The following is a 22,740-nucleotide window of genomic DNA, read 5'->3' as shown; positions in this document are numbered from 1 at the left end:
CTGCTGGAAGGAGGGTGCTGTTCCTGCTGGAGGCAGGATAGTGGCCCTGCTGGAAGGAAGGTGCTGGCCCTGTTGGAGGCAGGGTGCTGGCCCTGCTGGAAGGAGGGTGCTGGCCCTGTTGGAGGCAGGATGGTGGCCCTGCTGGAAGGAGGGTGCTGTTCCTGCAGGAAGGAGGGTGCTGGACCTGTTGGAGGCAGGATGGTGGCCCTGCTGGAAGGAGGGTGCTGTTCCTGCAGGAAGGAGGGTGCTGGACCTGTTGGAGGCAGGATGGTGGCCCTGCTGGAAGGAGGGTGCTGTTCCTGCAGGAAGGAGGGTGCTGGCCCTGCTGGAGGCAGGATGGTGGCCCTGCTGGAAGGAGGGTGCTGTTCCTGCAGGAAGGAGGGTGCTGGACCTGTTGGAGGCAGGATGGTGGCCCTGCTGGGAGCAGGATGGTGGCCCTGCTGGAAGGAGGGTGCTGGCCCTGCTGGAAGGAGGGTGCTGTTCCCGCAGGAAGGAGGGTGCTGGACCTGTTGCTCCATGTAGGTGTGTGCCTCTCCGGTTTGCTGCTCCCGCCTGGAATGTGCTCCTGCTTCAGGGATGGCACCCGTGTCCCTCCCTCCCTCTGGAGGCCCTTGGTGTGCTCGGGCCCTGCAGCCCCAGGCCCTGAGTCTGGCACAGCTCACCTTTGATGCACCTACACAAACTCCAGCTCTCCTGCCTCTGCATCCAGGAGGAGCCTCCACAGCAGAGCTGTGCCCAGGGAGAGGGGAAGGGCTGCATCCTCTTCCCGGGAGCCTTTGGAAGGGAGGCCTCTGGAGCTTTGCTGCTGTTCCCTGTGGCCCTGAGGGATGTTACCTTGTCTGGAGCGTGTTTTCCTTCTGCCGGAGCTCTGCATCTGTGAGGTTTTGGACTGAAAGTGGCTTCATTCTGCTCAGAAATCAGAGCTTTTCCAAGCTGAGGAATATTTCTGCTCTTTCCCAAGCACTTCTTGGCTACTTAGCAGTTGTTTTGTACGGTGGAAGTGCCTTAATCCACCTCCTTTTGGAAGGTTATGGTTGCTCTTTGGGCAGCTTTGAAAATCTCTGCTTTCCGGAGTCTTTTATTTTATTTTATTTTTTAATCTTCCAAACTTTACTTCTTTTCACAGAAAGGAAATGAATTGCAGAAGTAAAACATGAACCAAAGCAAGAACTCCCTCTTACCGGGTGTGAGCAGGAGGAAAGCACAAGACAAACAGAGTTGTATCCCAACAAATGCCACAATAAACAAGTGTCGTGACTTGTCGCATCCCTGTGTATTTTGTAAAGTGTCTTTAATTAAAGAATCCTTACAAAATCCATCAGCCAGATCCCAGAAATCCATTGAGGTGGTTCAGCCATGCCATGGTGGACTTAGGAGGGGATTAGTGGAGAGGATGTGGAGGAGACAGGTGTGATTTGGTGGTGAGGGCCTGAGAGTCCCGAGCGTTTGGAAGCTGATTCCTTCAGTCTTGGTGGTCACTCCACTACAGTTTGAACTGGACTTTGGTCCTTGGGATGTGTGCTGTCCCTGGACAAGCTGCTCTGGGAGCAGGAGGAGCCCATGGCTGTACCTGTGAGAGGGGGATCCCTGCAGCAGCACCTGAGCCCCGTGGAGGAGGGAGAGTGAGGACTGTCCTTTTTCTCTTGCAGTTGTCTCCGGGAAGCCGCTGCCCGTGGCCGTGGCCGCAGCGAAGGAGCTCTCGGGGCTGCTCTCCACCCCCAAGTGAGTGGGCATTGGGATTTATCAGCTGTGGGTCTCTTTGACAGGAAACACTGCAGCAGGGGCCCTCCTGCATGTGCAGCTCTCTGGTGTCTTGCTTCTCCCTGGAATTCTCTGCTGTGTGGGAGGAGACTCCTGGGCTCCTGGAAGTTCTTTGCCACCCGGGAGGCAAGGCTGGGAATGGCAGAAATGGGCAGGAATGGAAGGTATTGTGGCTGGTGGGTCGTGGTTCATATGGGGCTCCCAGTTCCAGTTTGCTCATCTCTGGTTTTGGAGTGACTGGAGTGGCTTTGGCGGAAATCCAGAGTTTAACCCTTCATTCCTTCTGGCAGCTAAACATTTTGTATCCCAAAGACAGGGAAAAGCTCAAAGTGACTCATGAGGGTCATGGGCTGTCCATAGGGATTTCTGTTGGAAATGAATCTCATGTTTTCCCTTCTAATTCAGCCCAAGCTTTGGGCAACCAGACTGACTGGTCTTGTTGCCCAGAGAGATTGTGGATTCCCCATCCCTGAAAGTGCCCAAGGCCGGGCTGGGGCAGAGTTGGAGCAACCTGGGATAGTGGAAGGTGTCTCTGGGTTTAAGGTGAACTGGATTTAAGGTCTTTTCCAACCCAAACACTTCTGGGGTTCTGTGATTTGAGAGAGAGGGACAAGACCTGTTTTAAATAGAAGGTGGGTTTTAAACAGGAGTGTTTCTCTGGGCTCGATGGCTTGTGCAGGGTGACCCAGGGAGGTGCACACTTGTAACAAGGTCTCCCAGTCTGGAAATCCATGGACATTGCCATAGGTGCTCCTGCAGTGGATGTGATGATCTCAGAGGCCTTTCCAGCCTTAACAGTTCCATCATCCTCTGGCTTTGTGTTCCTGCATCTCTGCTCCCCTCCTGCAGGAGCCCTGCTGGTTGCTGGGGCTGGTGCCAGCCGTGCCCTGTGCAGTTGGTCACTCACTGGAGCCTCTCCCCTCTCTTGCAGGCTGAGTTCAGCAGTAGAGGCCTCTCTGAGCTCCTCTCCAGCCAGCATTCCCAGCAGCACCACTCCCAGTGCATTCCATGCCCTGCAGAGCAGGCTGGTGGCCAGCAGCACCCATGGCTTGCAGGCCCAGCCAGCCAGCGCCCTCCAAGGTACCCACCTCCCCATGTCTGCCCTGGGAAGGTAAAAGGTAAACCAGGCTCAGCATCCCCCAGTGGAGCCTCTTCCCTGCACCCCCTGCGTGCTTTGGGTCCAGCTGGGGCAGGATTTGTTGGGATTTGCTGTGGGAGCTGCAGCAGGTGACCTGTTGGTGGTGTCATTTGTGTGTACCTTGAGACACTAAACTCGACATGCTCCAGCCTCCTGGGTTTCACAGGAGACCTTTGGAGCTGCAGCAGCAGTGGGATGAAGCTGTGCCAGGGGGATTCAGGTGGGATATCAGGAAAAGGTCCTTTCCTTGAGGGTGGCGGGCACTGAACAGGGTTTAGGCACAGCCCCAAGGCTGCCAGAGCTCCAGGAGGGTCTGGATGATCCTCTGGTGCACAGGGTGGGATTTTGGGGGGGTCTGTGCAGGGCCAGGAACTGGATCCATGATCCTTGTGGGTCATCCAGCTCAGGATCTTCTGTGATCCTGTGAAATGTGTGTCTATGTGTGGATCCCCACCAGCCTCGGGGTACAGCCATGGGACACCCCTGGAATGTCATGGTGGGGAATTCCACAAACCTCATTTTATTCTTTTCCCATTGTTTTGTTTTCCCAGGAGCAGCATCTGCCAGCAGCCTGCTCCAAGGGCTGAGCTTCAGCCTGCAGGACATCTGCACCAAGGCCTCCTCCCTGCCTGCCAGCGTGGCTGCTGCTGGGCCAGCCGTGCAGGTACCCACTGGGCATCCCACCGGGAATGGGGTGGGGCTGCAGGAACCTGGAGAAGGCCCTGTTTGCCCAGGACCAGCAGAGATGAGGAGTGGGGGCTCAGTGCTGCCTTAGGTGACGTGAGGTCCGGGGAACAGCACTGTGGGAAGGTGTTTCCAGGAAGCCTCCTAGAAAATACTGGATTGGAGAGTGGATTTAAAGGAATCAGGGATCACTCTCCTGGATATTCTGGGAAAACACACCTGTGACCCCTCAGTCTGAGGTCACACCTGTGACCTCTCAAGTGACTGCATTGGAAGTGGGGCCGGTTTGTCCCAGTTATGTTTTCTGGTTGAAATAAGATGTGCAAACTGGAAGGGACAAGTTGACTGGAATTTGGACCAGAAAAGCCGTGCCCTGTGAACAGCCCTGGCTGCCATGGGGGCAGGAGGGCTGTGCCACCCCTCAGGCTGTGCCCAGGGGCTCAGGGCTGCCTCTTGTCCCCGCAGAGCTCGGCAGGGAAGACGCTGCAGGGCCTGGGGGCCCTCCCGGCAGACACGGGCACCGTGGTGCGCACCATCCCCGTGGCACTGGGCACCGGCGCCAAGCCCACCGCCATCCACCAGCTGCTGGCCAACGGGGGGCTGGCCAAGCTGGCCAGCAGCCTGCCAGGGCTGGCACAGATCTCCAACCAGGCAGCAGGTGAGGGGCACGGGGTGCATGGAGTGCCCTGGGGGGGAGGGAGGAGGAAGGGAGGTGATACAGGTGCTGGGAGGGAGGGAGGGGGACATGGAGGGTGATCCACATGGCTGGAGCATCCTGTGACCCTGAGAGTGAGAGAGGAGGGGGGCATGGAGGGGATCGAGGTGCCTGGAGCATCCTATGACCCTGAGAGTGAGAGAGGAGAGGGGGATGGAGGGGATCCACGTTCCCGGAGCATCCTGTGACCCAGAGAGTGAGAGAGGAGGGGGGCATGGAGGGGATCGAGGTGCCTGGAGCATCCTGTGACCCTGAGAGTGAGAGAGGAGAGGGGGATGGAGGGAATCCACATGCCTAGAGCATCCTCTGACCCTGAGAGTGAGAGAGGAGAGGGGGATGGAGGGAATCCACATGCCTGGAGCATCCTGTGACCCTGAGAGTGAGAGAGGAGAGGGGGATGGAGGGAATCCAGGTGCCTGGAGCATCCTGTGACCCTGAGAGTGAGAGAGGAGAGGGGCATGGAGGGGATCCAGGTGCCTGGAGCATCCTGTGACCCTGAGAGTGAGAGAGGAGGGTGGGCGTGGAGGGGATCCAGGTGCCCGGAGCATCCTGTGACCCCAATAAGGAGGGAGGGAGAAGGAGGACAGGGAGGTGATCAAGGTGCCTGGAGCACCCTGAGGGTGAGGAGAGGAGGGGCAGGAGTGGGATGGAGGTACCTGTAGCGCCCCAGGAGCGAGGGACAAGGAGGGCAGAAAGGTGATGAAGGTGTCTGGAGAATCCTGTGACCCTGAGGATGAGGGATAAGATGGGCAGGAAGGGGATGGAGGTGCCTGGAGCACCCCAAGAGCAAGGGAGAAGCAGGTCAGGGAGGTGATCCAGGTGCCTGGTACATCCTGTGACCCCAAGAAGGGGGGACAAGGTTGACAGGGAGGTGGTGGAGTGCCTGGAGCACCCTGGGAGTGAGGGAGAAGGGGAGCAGGAAGGTGGTGGAGGTGCCTGGAGCACCCACAACCAACATTCCCAACCCTTTTCCCTCACGGACAGCCATGGGTGCTGACGATCTCTGTGCCACCTCTGCAGTGGCTCTGCTGCTCCCCTGGCTGCCCCCCGTAGCTGCCTCCCCCCCGGCTGCCCCCCCTGGATGCCCCCATGCCCCCCCAGTCCCTGTGGCTCAGGGGCACCTCCCCTGTGTCCTGCAGGCCTGAAGGCACCCACGACCATCACGGTGACACTGCGGGGGCAGCCGGGCCGTGCGGGCGCCCTGGGCACGGCACAGCCACAGCTGGAGGAGCAGCCCATGCACACACAGGGCCCACAGGTAAGCTGGGACACCTTTCCCCACAGAACCTGCCCATCTCTGCCCACCTGAGCTGTGTGTGCCCCTCACAGCCCGAGGGCAGGCGTGGCCAGGGTGGGGAGGCTGTTCCTGGTCCTGGGAAGGACCACGTGCTGATCTGTCTGTGTCAGGGTTGGTTGTGCATCACATCACAGAGTCATGGACTGGTTTGGGTTGGAAGGACCTCAAAGCCCATCCCATTCCATCCCCTGCCCTGGGCAGGAACACCTTCCACTAGCCCAGGTCACTCCAGCCTGGCCTTGGACACTCCCAGGGATGGGACAGCCACAGCTTCTCTGGGAATTCCATCCCAGACCCTCCCCACCTTCCCAGGGCAGAATCCCTCCCCAGTATCCCGCCTAACCCTGCCCACACTGGTGCTGCACCAAGGGGCTCTCCAGGTAGGCTTGGAGAGCTGGCATCACCATGGGAATTGGTACCAAATCCCCAGGTTTTCCTGGCAGAAACAGGTTGTGGGGACAGGAGGGAAGCTCCTTGTAGAGTGTGTCCTGCCTGTCTTCCAGTGGCTATGCTGTCTGGAGGCCTGGAGCTGTATTCCCCTTGGAAATGCTGCTTGTATCCAATGCCCTGGGCCCTGTGGGTGTTGGGAATGCTGCACCTTTCCCTTCTGCAGCTCCCCAGTTGCTGCTCCCTCACTGCTGTGCTGTGGAAGCCAGTTTTGGAGTGCTGAGACCTCCCTTTGCAGGAGGATCACTGACAGCAGGAAATGCTCTTACTCTTTGGATTCTTGGCCCATTCCAGTCTCAAGAACCCTGGCTGCATTCCTGCTTCCAGGAAGTCCTGGTGTGGCTGAGAAAAAGCACCAAGTGCCAGGTCTGAGAGGGGCTTTTGTTGTGAGCATGGTGGTGTTGGTGCTGCAGCTGGGACCTCTCACTCCCAGATCCTGGGGGTGCCAAAGGGGGATTCCCTGCAGGTGTCCCTTGGGCTGCATCCTCAGCCAGTGTCAGTTTGGAGTTGGATCCCTGCACAGGGGTGGGTGGGATGTGCCTCCAGCAAGGCTCAGGTGGGTGCCCCCTGGTCCAGCTGGACGACACCAGCATCTCCTCCTCTGGCTGCTTTCCTGGGCATGGACATGGGGGAGAAACCTGGAATGTGCCTCAGGGAACTGCAGGAGGCACTGCAGGGAAAGGGCTGCTGACAATGTACCAAGGGGTTAACTGGGGTGGTTTGAGGCAGGATTTGCAGGGAGAAAGTAGTTCAGCATCCTGTGGGGATCCAGCTCCGGTTCCCAGCAAGGATTAAGGAAAGCTGAGGGTTCCAGAATCACTCCAACTTGGCAGTTTTGCTTTATTATGGACTTTTTTCCCTCTTGCACATGATTTTTCTACTTTTCCTCACACAAATTCAGATCCTGGGTGAGCTGCTGTAGGAGAGGCAGAGCCATCTTCCTTTTGTATCCTCATGGAATGCCAGAATGGTTTGGGTTGGGGAGAGACCTTAAAGGTGTGTCATTCCCAGCCCTGCCAAGGGCAGGGACATCTCCCACTACAGGTCCATGGAGCTCTGTGGCTTTGCTCCCTGTTGCAGGGCAGGATCATGGAGTGTGTGCTGGGATATATTTAGGGAAGCTTTATCCTCCTCCAGGTGAGGCCTTTGGCTGGAAACTGGTGGAGCACTGAGAGCAGCAGCCAGGGATCCTCTTAGAGCTGACACTGCATCCATCATTGCTGGGAGTTCCCATGAAATTCCTGGGTAGGCTCAGCTTTGGGAACATCCACATCCTTCCTCCCTTCCTCTGGTTTCCTTCAGCCCCTGAGCTCAGCCTTGGCACAGGACCCTGAGCTGGTGCCCCTCACAGCCCCCTGAGCCCCTGGGGTGGGTCTGAAGCTCCTCATCCATGTGGGAAACAGCTTTTGTGCTCTTCCCTGAATCCCCAGAGCTGCTGTGCCCTGAGACCCCCCCAGGGCCCAGGAGGGTGGTGGGACTTGGCACAGGGGGGCTCCAGGGCCAGGGTTTAGGAACAGGTTAATTTTTTAGGTGGTGTCACTTGGGCCTGGGTATTTGATCCTGAGCTGTGACTTTTCCCCACAATGCTGAGCTTGTGTGTTCAAGGCAGGGCTTAATTGTGTGGCTGGTGCTGAGAGCTGCTTCAAAAGCAAACTGAAAGCTGCCTTTTACAGGAAATGGGGTGAGCTGTGTGTTTTTGGAGCTAATTATAGCCCTGACATCAGCTCCCTGTCCCTCTGGCACAGAGCATTACGTAATCCAGGGCTTCCTGGAACAGATTGGATTTACAAAAGCCTTTGGTGATAATGCTGAGGGCTTAAACTCTTGTGTTTTCAGCAGTAGCCAGAGCTGGTGTTGGTTGTTCCCTCTGAAATTCCAGCTGGGCCTGTGCAGGAAGCAGCAAGCCCACACTTGGATTTAAACCAGGCTGTGCCTGGAGCTGCTGGGCTGCACTTTGAGGGGAAACTTCTCATTCCTTACCCCTTGGGCATCAGGAGGAGGTGGGAGATGGAGGAGTCTCCCAGGGGGGTTGGTGCAAATGCTTCCTGTGAAAGCAGATTGAGTGTTTCTGTGGCTTTACCCTGAAAATACAAGTTAAAACTTCAGCTCCTCTTTTCCAGGAATGGCTCTGAGGGCTGTGTGGGTTCCCCTGGCACTGTGGTGGCATCCTGGGAGCAGCTCTGGGGACTGAGGGGGTGCTGGATCACACCTGTGCCTCCTGCTCAGCAGGACCTGGAGCTGCAGATCTGGGTGGAGTTGTGGCTGTCCCTCAGAGGGCACAAGGAGAGGTGACTCCAGCCCTTGGGAACAGGCAGGAACACCTTTCCCATCCTGAGGGCTCACCCTTTCAGCTCCCAGCACCAGGAATATTGGCTACAGCCAAGGCAGCACCACTGAATTGTGGTACAAGGCAGGAAAACCCAGGTGTGATGCTCAGACCTGAGCTGGAGCTGTGCTGGGTGGTGGTGGAGGAGGAAATCAGGCAGGTTGGATCAGAGGAATCCACCCAAAAAGGTGGATATCTGCCGGCAAAGCTGCCTTGGGGTGTGAATTCTGTAAGCACAGGGCTGGGAGGGCCCCAGGAGAGCACAGGGCAAGTAAGAGGAACTGACCCAGAGGCGTGGGGAGAACCCCTGAGGGGAGGAATTCCCAGGTACTGGGAGCTCTCCACCTTGGGATACAGATCCCAGCTCCCCAGTTGTCCCAGTACTGGACATCTGGTGGCCACTGGTGCTGTGCTTGTGTATCTTTGTCCAGCCAGAGGGCAGAGCTGCTGGGGGGGAGGATGGGTGGCTGTTCCAGTTTGTACTGGTGTCACCAGTGCCACTGTTGGATCTGTGCCATCTGGGAATCATTCCTGAGCTCCTGGTTGTTGCTTTCCTACAGGGAGGAGCAGAGCTGGGTGATGTCCCTGACAGGCACAGGTGGATGGATGGACAGATGGACAGAGCCACCCCATTCCTCTCTGGAAAAAGGCAATGAGTGTGTCCATCTCAGCCCAGCCACCACCTCTGTGGGTGCCCCGGAGTCACCACCATGCTCTCAAACACCAATCCCTCTGGATTTTCCCTCCATTCCTGGGGGTGCTGGAAGGGGCATGAGGTGCCAGGGCAGAGGGGGCTTTGCTGTGGGCACAGCGGTCTCAGACCCCTCATCCCAGATCCTGGAGGGAGCAAAAGGGGGGAATTCCCTGCAGGTGTTCCTTTGGGCTCTGTCCTAAGCCAGTGTCTGATCTGAGCTGGATCCCTGGATCCAGGGGGAGGACATGAGGTTCAACAGCCCCTCCAAGGACATTCCAGCAGCTCTCCACACCTCCCCATTCCCGGCTCCAGCTGGTGCTGTTGGGAATGTGGCCACCCCAGCTGGCAGTGCCTGCTGCTCTGGGAGGCTGCTCCTCTGCTGGATTCCAGTGGAGCCTCTGCTGGATCCCAGGGGAGCCCGGGCTGGATCCCAGGGGAGCCCGGGCTGGATCCCAGGGGAGCCCGGGCTGGATCCCAGGGGAGCCCGGGCTGGATCCCAGGGGAGCCCGGGCTGGATCCCAGGGGAGCCCGGGCTGGATCCCAGGGGAGCCCGGGCTGGATCCCAGGGGAGCCCGGGCTGGATCCCAGGGGAGCCCGGGCTGGATCCCAGGGGAGCCCGGGCTGGATCCCAGGGGAGCCCAGGCTGGATCCCAGGGGAGCCCAGGCTGGATCCCAGGTGAGCCCGGGCTGGTCTGGGGGCCAGGCCCTGCTCAGGTGGGGGGGTCTGGACTCTGCAGACCTGCTTGGTTTAAGCCCAGCACTTGGTTTTGAAGTCTGTTTTTTTGTTGCCCACTTGAAGGGAGGTTCCCCCACGGTTCTGTTCCCCACAGGAATCACAGGATGGGGCAGTGGGTCACTGCTCCCACCTTACTGCTCCAGCAGGGCCATCCCAGAGCACATGGCATTGTGTCCAGGAGATCCTGGGACACCCCAGTGGAGGCTCCACACCCTCCCTGGTCTCTGTTCCAGGGCAGGGCCATCCACACAGTAAAGAAATTCTTCCTCATGTCCTAGTGGAACTTCCTGGGCAGCAGTTCCTGCCTGTTCCTCCTGTCCCAGTGCTGGGCACCCCGAGCAGAGGCTGGGCCAGCCTCTGACACCCCTTTGGATATTAACCCACATGGATGGGGTCCCCTCTCAGTGTCTCCTCTCAGGCTGAACAGCCCCAGCTCCCTCAGCCTTTCCTCACAGCAGAGAAGCTTCAGAGCCATCCCCATCCCTGGAGCTCCAGGAGCTCCCTGTCCCTGCTGTCCTGGAAACCAGAGCTGGACCCAGCACTGCAGATGTGGCTCCCAGGGCTGAGCAGAGGGGCAGGAGCACCCCCTGACCTGCTGGGAATGCTCCTCCTGATGCCCCCAGGAGTTCTGTCTCACTGCAGCTGGTTCTGAGCAGGTGATGGAGAAGAGGGTGTTTAACCTGAGGCCAGAGAGGGGGTTAAGTGCTGTCTGTGTTCTGGGCCCACAGCACACCCTGGGGGGCACTGAGGACCCTCCCTCTGCTGAGGCCCCAGGACTCCGGGTTTGTCTTCTCTGTGTGTTTCTTCCCATTCCTTTGGTTATTTGTGGATGAAGTTGGGTCTGTGGAGAAGTTGGCCTGCCTTCCCTTGGGGTTCAGTCTGGCTCTGTGTCCAGTGGGAGGGGGCAGTGGAAGAGCTGCTGGAGCAGCAGGGCAGTGGTGGTGCAGAGAGAATTCCAGGCTGTGCCATGGAGAGGTTGTTGCTGATGTCAAAGTGTCCTTGTGTGTCTGTGCTGTTCCCCATACTGTGTGGGGGTGGCTGGAGTCGCCTGTTCCTGCCCTCCTGGACCACCCAGGGTGGTGGGTTGGTGGTCCCAGCCTGGCAAGAACAGTCAGTGGTCAGTCACTCCATGTTTCACTCAGGAACTGCAGAGGATTGTGGAATGGTTTGGTTGGGAAGGACCTTAAAGATAATCTCATTCCACCACCTGCCCTGGGCAGGGACACCTCCCACTGTCCCAGGGGGCTCCAGCCTGTCCTTGGACACTCCCAGGGCTGGGGCAGCCACAGCTTCTCTGGGAATCCCAGCCCAGCCCCTCCCCACCCTCACAGCCAACAATCCTTTCCCAGTATCCCACCTATCCCTGCCCTCTGGCAGTGGGAAGCCATTCCCTGTGTCCTGTCCCTCCATCCCTTGTCCCAAGTTCCTCTCCAGCTCTTGGAGCCCCTTTAGGCCCTGGAAGGGGCTCTCAGGTCTCTCTGGGAATCCCAGCCCAGCCCCTCCCCACCCTCCCAGCCAACAATCCCTTCCCAATATCCCACCTCACCCCACTCCCTGCCAGTTGAAATCCATCCCAGTGCCAGTTGAACCCCAAGTCTTTCAGCTGCCTCTGGGCTGGAGCTGAGAAGGGGCTGAGACCCCCAGAGCTGCTGGTGGGACGGAGCTGGAGCTGCCAGGGATGGGCAGGAGCCCTGGAATGGGTTGGGATGGAGGGACCTCCCACTGTCCCAGGGTGCTCCAAGCCCCATCCAGCCTGGCCTTGGACAGTTCCAGGGAACCTCTAAGGAGTGTTGGGACAGCTGGGCACGTGAATTGGGCCAGGAGGGTTGGCTGGGGAGGAAAGAGGACTTCCTGTCCCAAAAGAGGGGACTTTGGGAGGAGATCAGACACTGAAGGAAGAGGGGCTGCCCTGCGGGGGTCTGAGCAGGGAGAGGTTTCCTTGGGGATCTGAGCAGGGAGGAGCAGGGAGAGGTTCCCCTGGGTGGTTCCAAGTGGTCTGGCAGTGGAGCTCTGCCAGTTTTGGCTATTGTGGTTTCCCTGCTGGGCTGTGCCAGTGCTGGGCTTTGTTCTGGGATCTCACCCTGGAGAGTGGCCCAGGGCAGGTCCTTCTGTTCAGTCTGGAGGTGCTGCAGGGCAGAGCATTGCGATAGTCCTGACACTCCCTGTCCCCATCCCAGGCTGTGGCTCAGCTGCTCCTCAAGCCCTTGGGGTGCTTTTAGGGAGCACATTTCCCACCCCCCTCTGACCTGCTGCCTTACTCCACAGTGACCACCACCAGCCCCACCAGGACCCTGCTCGTGGTGTCAGCCAGTCTGGGATGGGTGAGGCTCCCACCGTGCCCCTCACATGGCCGGGCATCCAGCCTTCCTCCTGCTCCTCCTTCTCCACTGCTGCCCTCCCCTGTGCCAGCCTGGTGCCCCCCAAGGTGGGACCAGCCCCGCAAAGCCCCTCCAGGACACTCCTCCTGACCCCAGGGACCCCTGGGGGTAAGGGCCAGCCTGGCAGGAACTCCTCCTGGAGCCCCTGGGGAGGGTCCCCTCCATGCTGGGCAGCAACAGCAGTGCCCCCCACCCCAGGGGGGCTCCGGCCACGGGCATGTGGTGCCCCTGGGCAGCTCCTCCAACATTGCCTCCAGCCATGGGGACCCTCAGGAGGGCTGAGGGGTGGGGAAGAGCAGCCCCCTGGGCACAGGGCAGATGTTTTCTGGGTTTGTTTGTTCTTTAATAAAAATTTCCTTGAGTTTTTTTATTTATGATTAATCTGTGCTGAGTTTGTGTCCACAGCCCCTGCAGAGGCAGCAGAGGAGGAGCTGTTGGTGAGGGATTTGTGGAGCTGTGGAGGAATGGCTGAATAAAGCAGGGGGATCCAGGGAAGGCTCCACACTATGGGTGCTGGAGCAGGTGGGCAGGTCCTGCCTGTACCTCCCTCAGAATCAGGGAATGATGAGAGGGGAGGGACCCACAGGGATCCTCCATCCAGCTCCTGGCCCTGCACAGACACCCCAAAATCCCACCCTGTGCCCCAGAGGATCATCCAAACCCTCCTGGAGCTCTGGCAGCCTCGGGGCTATGCCCAAACCCTGGGCAGTGCCCACCACCCTCTGGGGACAGAACCTTTCCCTGACATCCAACCTACACCTCTCCTGGCACAGCTCCAGCTTTCCAGGGTCCTGTCCCTGGGCCCAGGGAGCAGGGATTGGAGCTGCCCCCGTGGGCTCTGCCCTCAGTCCTCCTCCCTGTGGCCTCCCTTCTCTGGGTGCAACACTCAGCTGATTCCTCCTGCTCTTGGGAATGTTGTTCCTGCTAAAGGCTCAGCTTTGCTCTGCCCTGAGCCCTGACAGCCTTTACAGCTGCATTTCCCTCAGGCACTGTGAGCCTGGAGCTGTGCTGGGACTGCTGTGGATCCCTGGGATAATCCCAACACTCCCTGTGTGCCCATCCCAGGCTGTGGCTCTGCTGCATCCCAAGCCCTTGACTTTTGCTTCCCATGAAGCAACATTTGGTGGCTGAGATGCCTTTGGGGAGCACAATTCCCATCAGCTGGAGACCCACAGAGCCCTGGACAGCCCCTCTGAGGGCAGGAATGTGCCCAAGTCTCTGCTCTCCTCATCCTTCCCAGGGACTGTCCCTCCTCTGCAGCCTCTCACACACCAGATGACAAGAAGCAGCATTTTGGAGGATGCTGAGCTTTGCCATCACCCCAAACCCTGCTGGATCTGGCCTTCCCTTCCCTTTTCCCTGGCCTTTGGTGGGAAAAATGGTAGGATTTTACTCTGCCAGCAATGTGGGTTCAGCCCAGGCAAAATTTCCCACAGGGAAGGTTGTGGGTGCGGGATCACCTTGAGCCCAAGTTTGCTGATAGGATTCCACCAACCATGGAACCTTCTCTCTGAGCTGATGGTGAAAATCATCTGGGATGAGCTTGGATCTGCTCCAGCATCCCCACGGACCAGGTGGCTGCTCACAGGGAGGGTTCACTGCCATTCTGCTGCAGTTCAAGCACTTCAACTCTTCCAGGCTTGAAGCCACAGTTTCCAAGGCTGAGACATCCTTAGGGATGTGGTGTCTCCAGTGGCCTCGCTCAGAGGTGTGGCAGAAGCTCCTGGTGGGACAGCTCAGGCCCCATGGCCACATCCTGGCTCCCAACTGGGGTGTGTAAAACATTCCGTGGAGGATCCAGGAGGGCTCAAGGCCGTGGTGCTTCCCCAAGGAGCCTCCAGCATCATGGAGTGATCAGAGCTGCCTGGGACCAATTATTTCCCAGTTTCCATCCCAAAACTTGGCCTTTCCATGGATACAGCAGTGTGGTCCTTCCAAGCTGATTTCCTGCTCCAGGAGCCAGAACAATCTGTGGGGACAGGGAGGTGCCACCGTCCCCGTGCCCTTCCCACTGTCCCTGGGCAGGGGCAGCAGCTGATGAGAGTCCTGTAGCTCCAACAAAGCCTTTGGATCATCTGCAGCAGCTCAGCTGGAGCTCCTGGAACCAAAAGGCACCTGGAGGCAAAAAGCACCTGGAGAAAAGGCTGGAAAAAGCCAGGCTGGTTCCGACTTGGACACGTGGCTGTGATTCCCCCAAACTGCTGTGAAAAAACATCTCCTTTTGGGGCAGGTCTCAGTGCTGGGTCTCCATGGGGAGTGCAGGGATCCCGCCAGAGCCTGCCCTAATCCCAAAAACCCAGGACAGCCCAAACACTGCCAGGCTGGGATCATCCGGGCAGGTTCATTCCAGGCCCTGCCTTGGCCAGGGCCAGAGCGTTTCCCAGCAGACACCCAGGCCCTGAAAACCCTCTGGAGCCCTGGATGGAGGCAAGAGTTAAACCCCCCAATCACAGGGGGTTGGTGGTGCCTGGGGAGCCCCCAAAATCAGACACCCAAACCCTGAAAGACCCTCTGGAGCCCTGGATGGAGGCAACAATTAAACCCCCAAATCACATGGGGCCCCCAGAGTTTCAGGCATGGAGGGATGGGAATAACCATCACCAGCTCAGCCACGGCAAAACACAAACCTCCAGCACTCGTTTTGCTCCCTTTTTTATGTGTGTGTGTATATAAAATATAGAGAACGTGTGATATGCAATTAAGTCACTGCCCTAACGAGGTCGGGTACAAACAGCTCGAGATCAGGAGTAAAAACGACTCAGTCCAGGTTGTCCCCTCCGGCCCCGGCGCTTCCCGGTCGGGCATCCCGACCTGTCCCTGCTCCGCGGGGCGTGCGGGCTGGGTGGGATCCATCCCTACAGCCTGGCGTGGCGGTGGGTGCCGGGCACGGGGTGGGCGCCGGGCACGGGGCGGGCGCCGAGGGGGCGGGGGCTGTGCCAGGGGTAGGGCCGATGCCGGGGGGCGCTGCTGGGGAGCAGCTGCGGGGGCTGCGCCGGGCCCACCACCAAGGGGCTGGGGAAGGCGGGGATGAGGAAGGGGCTGCCCGAGAGCGCGGGGGCCGCGGGCACACCCTGCGGCTCCAGGGGGTTCCCGAAACCCGCCGGGAAGTGCAGCGCGGAAAAGCCGGGAGTGGCAACCACGGGCCTGGGCTTGGGCAGCCCTCGGTGGCACCTCGGGGGGCTGCGGCCCCGGTCCCTGCTCTCGGCCGCCCTAAGGACTGGGGACACGGCGCCCAGCCTGGGGCCGAAGGGCTCCTCCTCATCCTCATCCTCCTCCTCGTCCTCCTCCTCCTCCTGCCGGGGGTCGTGCCCGGCCCCCGGGGGCACCCAGGCCTGCACGGCGGCCCCCCGGCCCTCCCAGGCTTTGCCCCGCAGGTCCTGCGGCTGCTCCGGCTCCAGAAAATCCTTGAGGCTGGAGAAGTACCCCCAGAGCGGGTGGGGGGCTCCGGGCAGCCCCTCGCTGCGGCACGCGTGGAAGTACCCGGTGAACACGGCGGGTGGTGGCCCCTCTGCCCGCGGGCACCCCTGGGGGTCTGTGCCCCCGGGGGACGCGCCCGCCTCGGTCCCGGCGCTCGGAGCTGTATCCTGAGCTCCCGAGGGCTCCGGGCTCCTCTGCCCGGGAGTGGCATCGCTCGGTACCCACCGGCCCTCGGGGCAGTGGCGTTTGTGGCAGCGCAGGGACTCGGCCTCGCTCACCTGCGCCAGCAGCTTCTTCTTGGCCAGCGGGGACATGATGGGGTGGTTCCCTTTGGAGTAGAAGCTGGAGAAAAGGCGCTTGTAGGTCTCGCTGTGGGCGCGGCAGGGGCTGGGGCAGCGTCCCGGGGGGCTGGGGGCGGGCACGGCCGGGCTGGGGCAGCGCGGGGGGGGTCCCTGTGCCAGCCGGCCCCGCTCCGGCGGGTCCCCGCTGTCCTCGCCGCCCGCTGCCACCTCCGCCTTCGCCCTGTCCGGGGCCACCTGCGGGCACAGGGCATTGGTGGGGGTGGTGCTGCCTCCCGGGATGGGCTCCTGGATCCCCCCGAGCCCCTCCCCACCCCCTGCCCCCTGTTCCCAGTGATCCACAGCCCTCCTTGCTCTTCCCGACGGGCGAGAGGTGGCCATGGGGGGCTGGAGCTGCTCGCACGCCCTCGGGAAGGGCCACGCACCTGCTCCCGACCCTTCTCCTTCCTGCCCCTCCTGCCCTTCTCGTCCTTGGCACTCTTGTACTGCCGGCGGGGTTTGCTGGGGGGCAGCGGCTTGTCCTCCTCGCCCTTCAGGTGCCGCACGTAGGGAAGCACCAGCCTGTGGGGCGAGGGGGCCCGGTGAGAACGGCCCTGGCACGGGGCACTGAGACCCGGGGAGGGCCGGAATCCCCCCGGCCCCGCCCTGTGCCCACCTCTCGTAGTGCCGCCGGGTGCAGGTGGCAGCGCTGGTGCTGCCGGGGCTGCCCCCGAGCTCGTCATACACGTTCTTCCAGAGCCGGCGCCCTGTCACCTGCACCGGGAGGGAGGGACAGTGAGAGCGGGCACCCGGGGGACAGTCTGGCACCCAGGGGACAGCCTGGCACCCCGGGGACAGCCTGGCACCCAGGGGACAGCCTGGCACCCGGGGGACATCCTTGTGCCCAGGGCACAGCCCGGCACCCAGGGCACAGCCTGGCACCTGGGGGACATCCTTGTGCCCAGGGCACAGCCTGGCACCCAGAGGACAACCTGGCACCCGGGGGACAGCCTGGCACCTGGGGGACAGCCTGGCATCCAGGGCACAGCCTGGCACCCGGGGAACAGCCTGGCACCTGGGGTATAGCCTGGCATCCAGGGCACAGCCTGGCACCTGGGGGACAGCCTGGCACCTGGGGGACAGCCCTGGCACCCAGGGGAAAGCCTGGCACCCAGGGGATATCTTGGCACCCAGGGGACACCCCAATGTCCAGGGGAACACCCTGACACCCAGGGGACCCCTGACACCCCCAGCCACCCCTTACCAGCTCGTAGGCTCCCAACTTCTCCACGGCTTTGTAGATCTTCCAGAGGTTAACTGAGAATAAAGAGGAGACACTGAGGGTCAGGGGGACACAGGGGGGGTCTGTCACCACTGTCCCCTGTCCCCGAGGGGATCTGTCACCACTGTCCCCTGTCCCTGCGGGTCTGGGGGGTCCGTACTCTGCTTGAAGCCGAGGTGGGGGATCCTCTCGATGGGGGTGTGTCGGTCCTTCATGAACTTGTAGAGACTGACCAGAAAAGCTTCCTCCTCCTCCTTCTCCTTCTCCTTCTCCTTCTCGCCGTCCCCCACGGGCTTCTCCCGCTCGGATCCATCCTCGGCGCCCGGAGCCTCCTGCGGAACACGGTGGCGGTGGAAATTTGGGAGCCCGAGGCCGAGGGGCAGCTCCCACCCCCCGGCAGCCCCCGGAGCTGCGGCCCGTCCGTGCCCCGGGCCCTCCGCCAAGTTGGTCAGAGCTCCGCGTGGCGCTGAGAACACGCGGAGCGGCTTCCAGGAAAAGCGAGCGGCAGGAATTCCTCCCCCCGCGCCGCCGCCGCCTCTCTCGGCTAAAAATGTGCCCCGATTGTTTGTTCTACATTTTCCGGAGTTATAAAACTTGTTGCTATTTTTGGGCAAAGCAGCTGCTCGGTTCCCAAGTCCGGCCTTTGATTCTTTTTATTATTTAATTTTTAGGGGTTTTTTTTGCTGGCGATTCTTCTCCTGATTCATTTAAACTCTTGTGACAGACGCCGAGGTTTAACGGCTCAACTATTTCCAGGCTTTTTTCTTTTGGTGTGTGTGGTAGAAAAAGCTGCTGGAGGGACGGAGAGGGTTCCAGCGCCACAAAACCTAAACCCCGTTTCCTCATTGGGATAAAAGCTAATTATAAAAACGATCATTTTTATGGGACAGCTCATTTTTCCTCCAAAAATTGCCGGTTTACGTCTGTTTTCCCCCCTCCCAAAGTTGGGAATTACACTTTTCACTGGTGGCAAAAGTGCTGCTCGCTCTCGTCCCCCTCCCCAGATTTGGGGTGTTCAGCACCCCCCTAAAATCCCGGGGTGAACTCACGATGGGGTTGGTGGTGGTGGGTTCTGGGGGGTCTTGTTGCGCTGGTTGGTTGTTCTCCATGATGGGGGGGAGTCGCTGGCTTTGAGTTTAGGAGGGTCCTGAAAGGGAAAAAAAAAGGGGTGGGGAGTGAGAGACCCCAAATTGTTGCTTTAGGAGGGTCCTGAAAGGGAAAAAAAGGAGGGGAAGAGGCGGTGAGACCCCAAAGTGTTGCTGCTCCCATAAAATTAAGGGTAAAAGGGGCTGATTTGGGTCACGGCGCCACCCGAAACCGGTCCCTCGTGGCCTGAAGCTGCTCCCTGAGTGCCCCCCCCGCCCACTTTTTGGGGGTAAAACCCCCGGGAAAACGGCAAAGAGGCGCTGCCAACCTGAGCACAGCGAGTTCTGGGCGGGGAAGGGGTCCCGGCTCCCCTCCCCTCCCTCCCCGCCCCGTGTCCGCCCCGTGTCCCACCCCGGTGTCCCCCCAATGTCCCCCCAAAGCCGCCTCCGATCGCGCTCACCCGCCGCGCCTGCGCCACGTGACCGGGGCGCGCCCGAGGGGCTGGACCGACACGCCCCCTCGGCGCCCATTGGGTGGAGCGAACACGCCCCCTCTCCCTATTGGGCAGTTGGGCGGCTCGTCCCCGCCCTCAGCGAGGGGTGTGATGGGAGTTGTAGTCCGGAAGCTGCGGCGATGCGCGGGTGGGCGCGGACTCGCGTGTCCTCGTGTGCAGGGGGAGCACACGCGTGTGCAGGGGGAACACACGTGCCCAGGTGCGTTCACGTGGCCGTAGAACTGCCAACATGTGTGTACATGTGAGTGCGGGTGAGTACATACATGTGTCTCCTCATGTGCAGGAGCACACACATGTGCCAGGGTGAACACACGTGCCCAGGTGTGTCTCAATGGGCACACAAGTGCCAGCGTGTGTGCGAGCGCAGGTGAGCACACCTGAGTACAGGTGGGCACAGGTGAGTGCGTACATGTGTGTCCTCGTGCAGGGTGAACACACGTATGTGCCAGCGCGGGCACGAGTGTGAGCACAGTGGCACACCCGAGTACAGGTGGGGGCAGGTGAGTGAACACACACGTGGGCACCCTCCTGTGCAGGTGAGAGACAGGTGAGCACACACGTGTGGGGACACACCTGTGCGTGTGTGTGTGTGTGTGTGTGTGTGTGTGCAGGTACAGGTGAGCACACACGTGTGGGGACATACCTGTGCGTGTGTGTGTGTGTGTGTGTGTGTGTGTGTGCAGGTACAGGTGAGCACACACGTGTGGGGACATACCTGTGCGTGTGTGTGTGTGTGTGTGTGTGTGTGTGTGCAGGTACAGGTGAGCACACACGTGTGGGGACATACCTGTGTGTGTGTGTGTGTGCAGGTACAGGTGAGCACACACGTGTGGGGACATACCTGTGCGTGTGTGTGTGTGTGTGTGTGTGTGTGTGTGTGCAGGTACAGGTGAGCACACACGTGACCTGTGCGTGTGTGTGTGTGTGTGTGTGCGCAGGTACACGCGTGTGCAGGTACAGGTGAAGCCCACGCGTGTTCACACGTGTGTGTCCCCGCGATTCCAGCGGTTCCGGGTGGGTTCCCGGTGGGTTCCCCTTCCGTTCCCGGTGGGTTCTCAGTGGGTTCCTGCTCTGTTCCCGGTGGGATCCCGGCCCGTTCCCGGCCCCGCTGTCGGGATTTCCTCCCTCTCCGGCCGGGAGGACATTGGGGATTTTGGGGCGAAAAGCGGCCGCTTCGGGGCTGACCCAGCGGCGCTGGTGGGAACCCGCCGCGTCCCCCGGAGCGGGGGGCCAGGAGGCTGGAAGCGTCTCTAATTACACACTAATGTGATTATAATCACAATTAACGGCGCTCCGGCGCCTCTTTCCCGGCGGCCAAACTTATCCCCGATCCCGGCGCGCTCTGATTCCCCCGCTGGCCCCGGAGCGGCTCCCGCTGCTCCCCCAACCCCGCGGGCCGAGCCGGGAGCGGGGCCAGCCCGGCACGACGGGAGCGGAACGGGGTGAAGTCATCCCTTCCCTTTCTTCCCATCCCATCCCATCCCGTCCCGTCCCGTCCCGTCCCGTCCCATCCCGTCCCGCTGGCACCGCCGCAGGACCCTCTGGCATCACCCGGAGGAGCCGGGAAAAGGCGCTCTGGGGCGGCCCCGGGGAGTGGGCGGGGGTTGGGGTCTCACCGGGGGCTTTGGGATTCCGGGAGCCGGAATTTCGAGGGTCGGGATTCCGGAGGTCAGGATTTCGGGAGTCGGGATTCCGGAGGTCAGGATTTCGAGGGTCGGAATTCCGGGGTCGGGATTTCGGGGATCGGGATTCCGGGGTCGGGATTTCGGGGATCGGGATTCCGGGGTCGGGATTTCGGGGGTCGCAGCCGAGTGCGCGGCTCGGCCGGGCCGGGGCGAGGAGGGGGCAGGTGGCGGGACCCCCCACCCCCGGTGCCCCCCGGTACTCACGGAGGGCTCAGGCCCGGCGGCTCCGGCGCGGCGCGGGGGGAGACGGTGCCGGGAGCGGGGCCGAGCGCCGGGATGTGAGTCAGCCCCGCTCGGGGAAGTGGCGTGCGCGGCCCGAGGCGGCTCCGGAGGGCCATTGACTCCTTCCTTACCGGAACGGACGCGCTTTTTGGGGCTTTTTGGGGCTTTCACCCCGCGCCAGCCCCGGATGAGTGGGCCGGACTTTCCAAACCCAAACCACCTCCCGGAGCCACGCGGGCTTTGGGGACGCGGCGGGGTCGCGCTCCCCTTGCTGAGGGGTCACCGGGGGTCGCTGCTCCTGAGGTGCCACCTCCGGGGGTGTTGTCCCTTGTTCCCCGCGTTGGGAACCCCCGCTGGGGCTGCTGGAGGGCACCCAGGGGTGCTCGGCCCCATTGCAGCCCCCGAGAACCCCTGTCCTTCCAACCCCCCTTTCGGCTTGTGAGAAAAAGAGTCCCGAAAAATGAGAGAAAAAAATCCCCCTGTGACTCATTTTGGGCCAAAAAGTGGAGAAAGCAGAAGCGGGGGGGGCATTTGGCTCCTCTCCCCCCCTCCCCGCGGGGCCAGGAGGGGGTGAAGGATCCGAGGTGACATTAAACCCTCTCGTTCCAGGAAGGTTCCCTCCCTCTCCGCAAAAACACGGGGATTTAGCGAAAATGGGTGAAAGAAACAACTGAAAAAGCCCCGCTCGGGGTCTTATTCCCGACTCCCGTTTTTCTTCGGACAGAAAGGGGGGGAGGGGGGTCCGAAATGTGGAGAGGGGGACTGGGGGGAGGCCCTGCCTCAGGTTCCCCGTGATCAGAGTCCAGCCTGGCGGGCCCTGCCGGCGGCTCCGCGAGGGGTTGGATTTCAGTGTCCCGGGGGAGCTGAGCACTCCTGGGTGGGATTCAGCCCCTCAGGGCTCCGATCCAACGGGAGTTCCCGGGAAAGCTTCTCCTCCAGGAGGATTTTAGGGTTTAATTCCGGAAGAGGTGCTGGAGGAAAAGGAGAATTGTCGGGGTTGGAAGGTGTTGGGTGTGAGAGGGGCCATCAGTGCAATGAAAGGTGTCGGGGTTCATCCAGGGGGAAAACGCAGAGCTGGCTGCAGTCCCAAAAGGAGGAGGAAAAGGAGGAGGAAGAAAAGAAAAGGAAAAGAAGATAGAGGAAGAGGAGAAGGACGTGAAGGGAGAGGAAATGGAAAAGGGAGGAAATGAAGAAAAAGGAAATGGAAAAAGAGGAGAAGGAGGAAAAGAAGAAAGAGAAGAAAGAAAAGAAGAAGAAGGAAAAGGAGGAGGTTAAGAAGAAAAAGGGGCAGACAACAGAGAAGGAAATGGAAGGAAAAGGAGATGGAAAAGGAGAAGGAGGAAAAGAATGTGGAAAAGGAAAAAGAGAAGGAGGAAAAGGAGGAGAAGGAAAAGGAGAAAAAGGAGAAGGAGGAAGAGGTAATGGAGAAGGAGGAGATGGAGGAAAAGAAGGGGAAAAGAGCCCAAACCTGCAAGCCTGGCTGCGGGGTCGGCGCTGGTTTCAGCAGCTCTGGTACCACCAGCACCCCTTTGGCTGCAGGGAGAGGGTTCCTTTCCTCAGGAATGAATCCTGGCCCTGTGGGATGATGCCCTCGGTGCTGGCACAGAACCGCAGCTCCAGCTCCAGCCTGGCAGTCGGAACTGGGAACGTGGAACCGTAAATTAGCGGCCTGGATTTAATTACCCTGTGCCCGACAGGTGAAATCCCCGGGAAAGCCCCTGGGAGAGCCCCCGGCTCGGAGCCCCCACAGCGGAGCGGCTTTGGGTGCTGAGGGGGCTTCGGGTGCCCCACGGAGAGAGGGTTGGAGGTGCCGAGGCGGCGGCACAGCCCACCCCCAGCCGACCATGCGGGTCTCTCCGTGGTGAGTTAATTAGTAGGGCACTAATAAGGCTTAATGACCCCAGGATCTATTGAAGCTCATCCTGGAGCTGCTGATCCCAGGTGAGGATGTGCCTGGATGCACAAATCCCCGGGGATGGGCACCCGGCCAAGCAGCGTCAGGGGCAACAGAGGGTCCCAGGGACCCCTGAACACCCACCCAGGGGTGCCAGGGGGGCAGGCAGCGCCCTTGAGTGAGCAC

At 60.6% G+C, this 22,740-nt stretch overlaps 2 protein-coding genes across 11 annotated transcripts in view; one reads left to right on the top strand and one right to left on the bottom strand.

Moving 5' to 3' along the window:
• Positions 1 to 12,148, top strand: part of KANSL3 (KAT8 regulatory NSL complex subunit 3) — a 30,112-nt gene extending 17,964 nt beyond the window's left edge. For all 7 annotated transcript variants that reach the window (XM_071579001.1, XM_071578998.1, XM_071578996.1 and 4 more), the window contains 6 exons: positions 1,650 to 1,722; positions 2,693 to 2,841; positions 3,451 to 3,563; positions 4,049 to 4,241; positions 5,438 to 5,556; positions 12,064 to 12,148. In XM_071579001.1, the coding sequence (XP_071435102.1) occupies positions 1,650 to 1,722; positions 2,693 to 2,841; positions 3,451 to 3,563; positions 4,049 to 4,241; positions 5,438 to 5,556; positions 12,064 to 12,066 (650 nt within the window). In that variant the 3' untranslated portion in view covers positions 12,067 to 12,148. The remainder of the gene's footprint in view (positions 1 to 1,649; positions 1,723 to 2,692; positions 2,842 to 3,450; positions 3,564 to 4,048; positions 4,242 to 5,437; positions 5,557 to 12,063) is intronic.
• Positions 12,149 to 14,814: 2,666 nt separating this feature from the next.
• On the bottom strand, positions 14,815 to 20,805 carry ARID5A (AT-rich interaction domain 5A). Of its 4 annotated transcripts, none has more exons than XM_071579008.1 (7): positions 20,643 to 20,805; positions 18,203 to 18,300; positions 17,314 to 17,485; positions 17,136 to 17,188; positions 16,548 to 16,645; positions 16,318 to 16,453; positions 14,815 to 16,129 (listed from the first exon to the last, which is right to left on the bottom strand). In XM_071579008.1, exons 2-7 carry the CDS (start codon positions 18,260 to 18,262, stop codon positions 15,032 to 15,034), a joined length of 1,617 nt encoding a protein of 538 aa, XP_071435109.1. In that variant the 5' UTR covers positions 18,263 to 18,300; positions 20,643 to 20,805; the 3' UTR covers positions 14,815 to 15,031. The 4 variants fall into 4 exon arrangements, with proteins under 4 accessions (XP_071435109.1, XP_071435108.1, XP_071435112.1 ...); XM_071579007.1 differs by lacking the exon at positions 20,643 to 20,805 and adding an exon at positions 18,700 to 18,786; XM_071579011.1 differs by lacking the exon at positions 20,643 to 20,805 and adding an exon at positions 18,651 to 18,684.
• Between the last annotated feature and the right edge of the window lie 1,935 nt (positions 20,806 to 22,740).

The sequence above is a fragment of the Pithys albifrons genome, chromosome 29, assembly GCF_047495875.1.
Source record: "Pithys albifrons albifrons isolate INPA30051 chromosome 29, PitAlb_v1, whole genome shotgun sequence".
In the NCBI taxonomy this organism is placed as follows: domain Eukaryota; kingdom Metazoa; phylum Chordata; class Aves; order Passeriformes; family Thamnophilidae; genus Pithys; species Pithys albifrons.
Note: the sequence above shows the minus strand (reverse complement) of the source record. Positions and strands in the feature narration are given on the sequence as shown.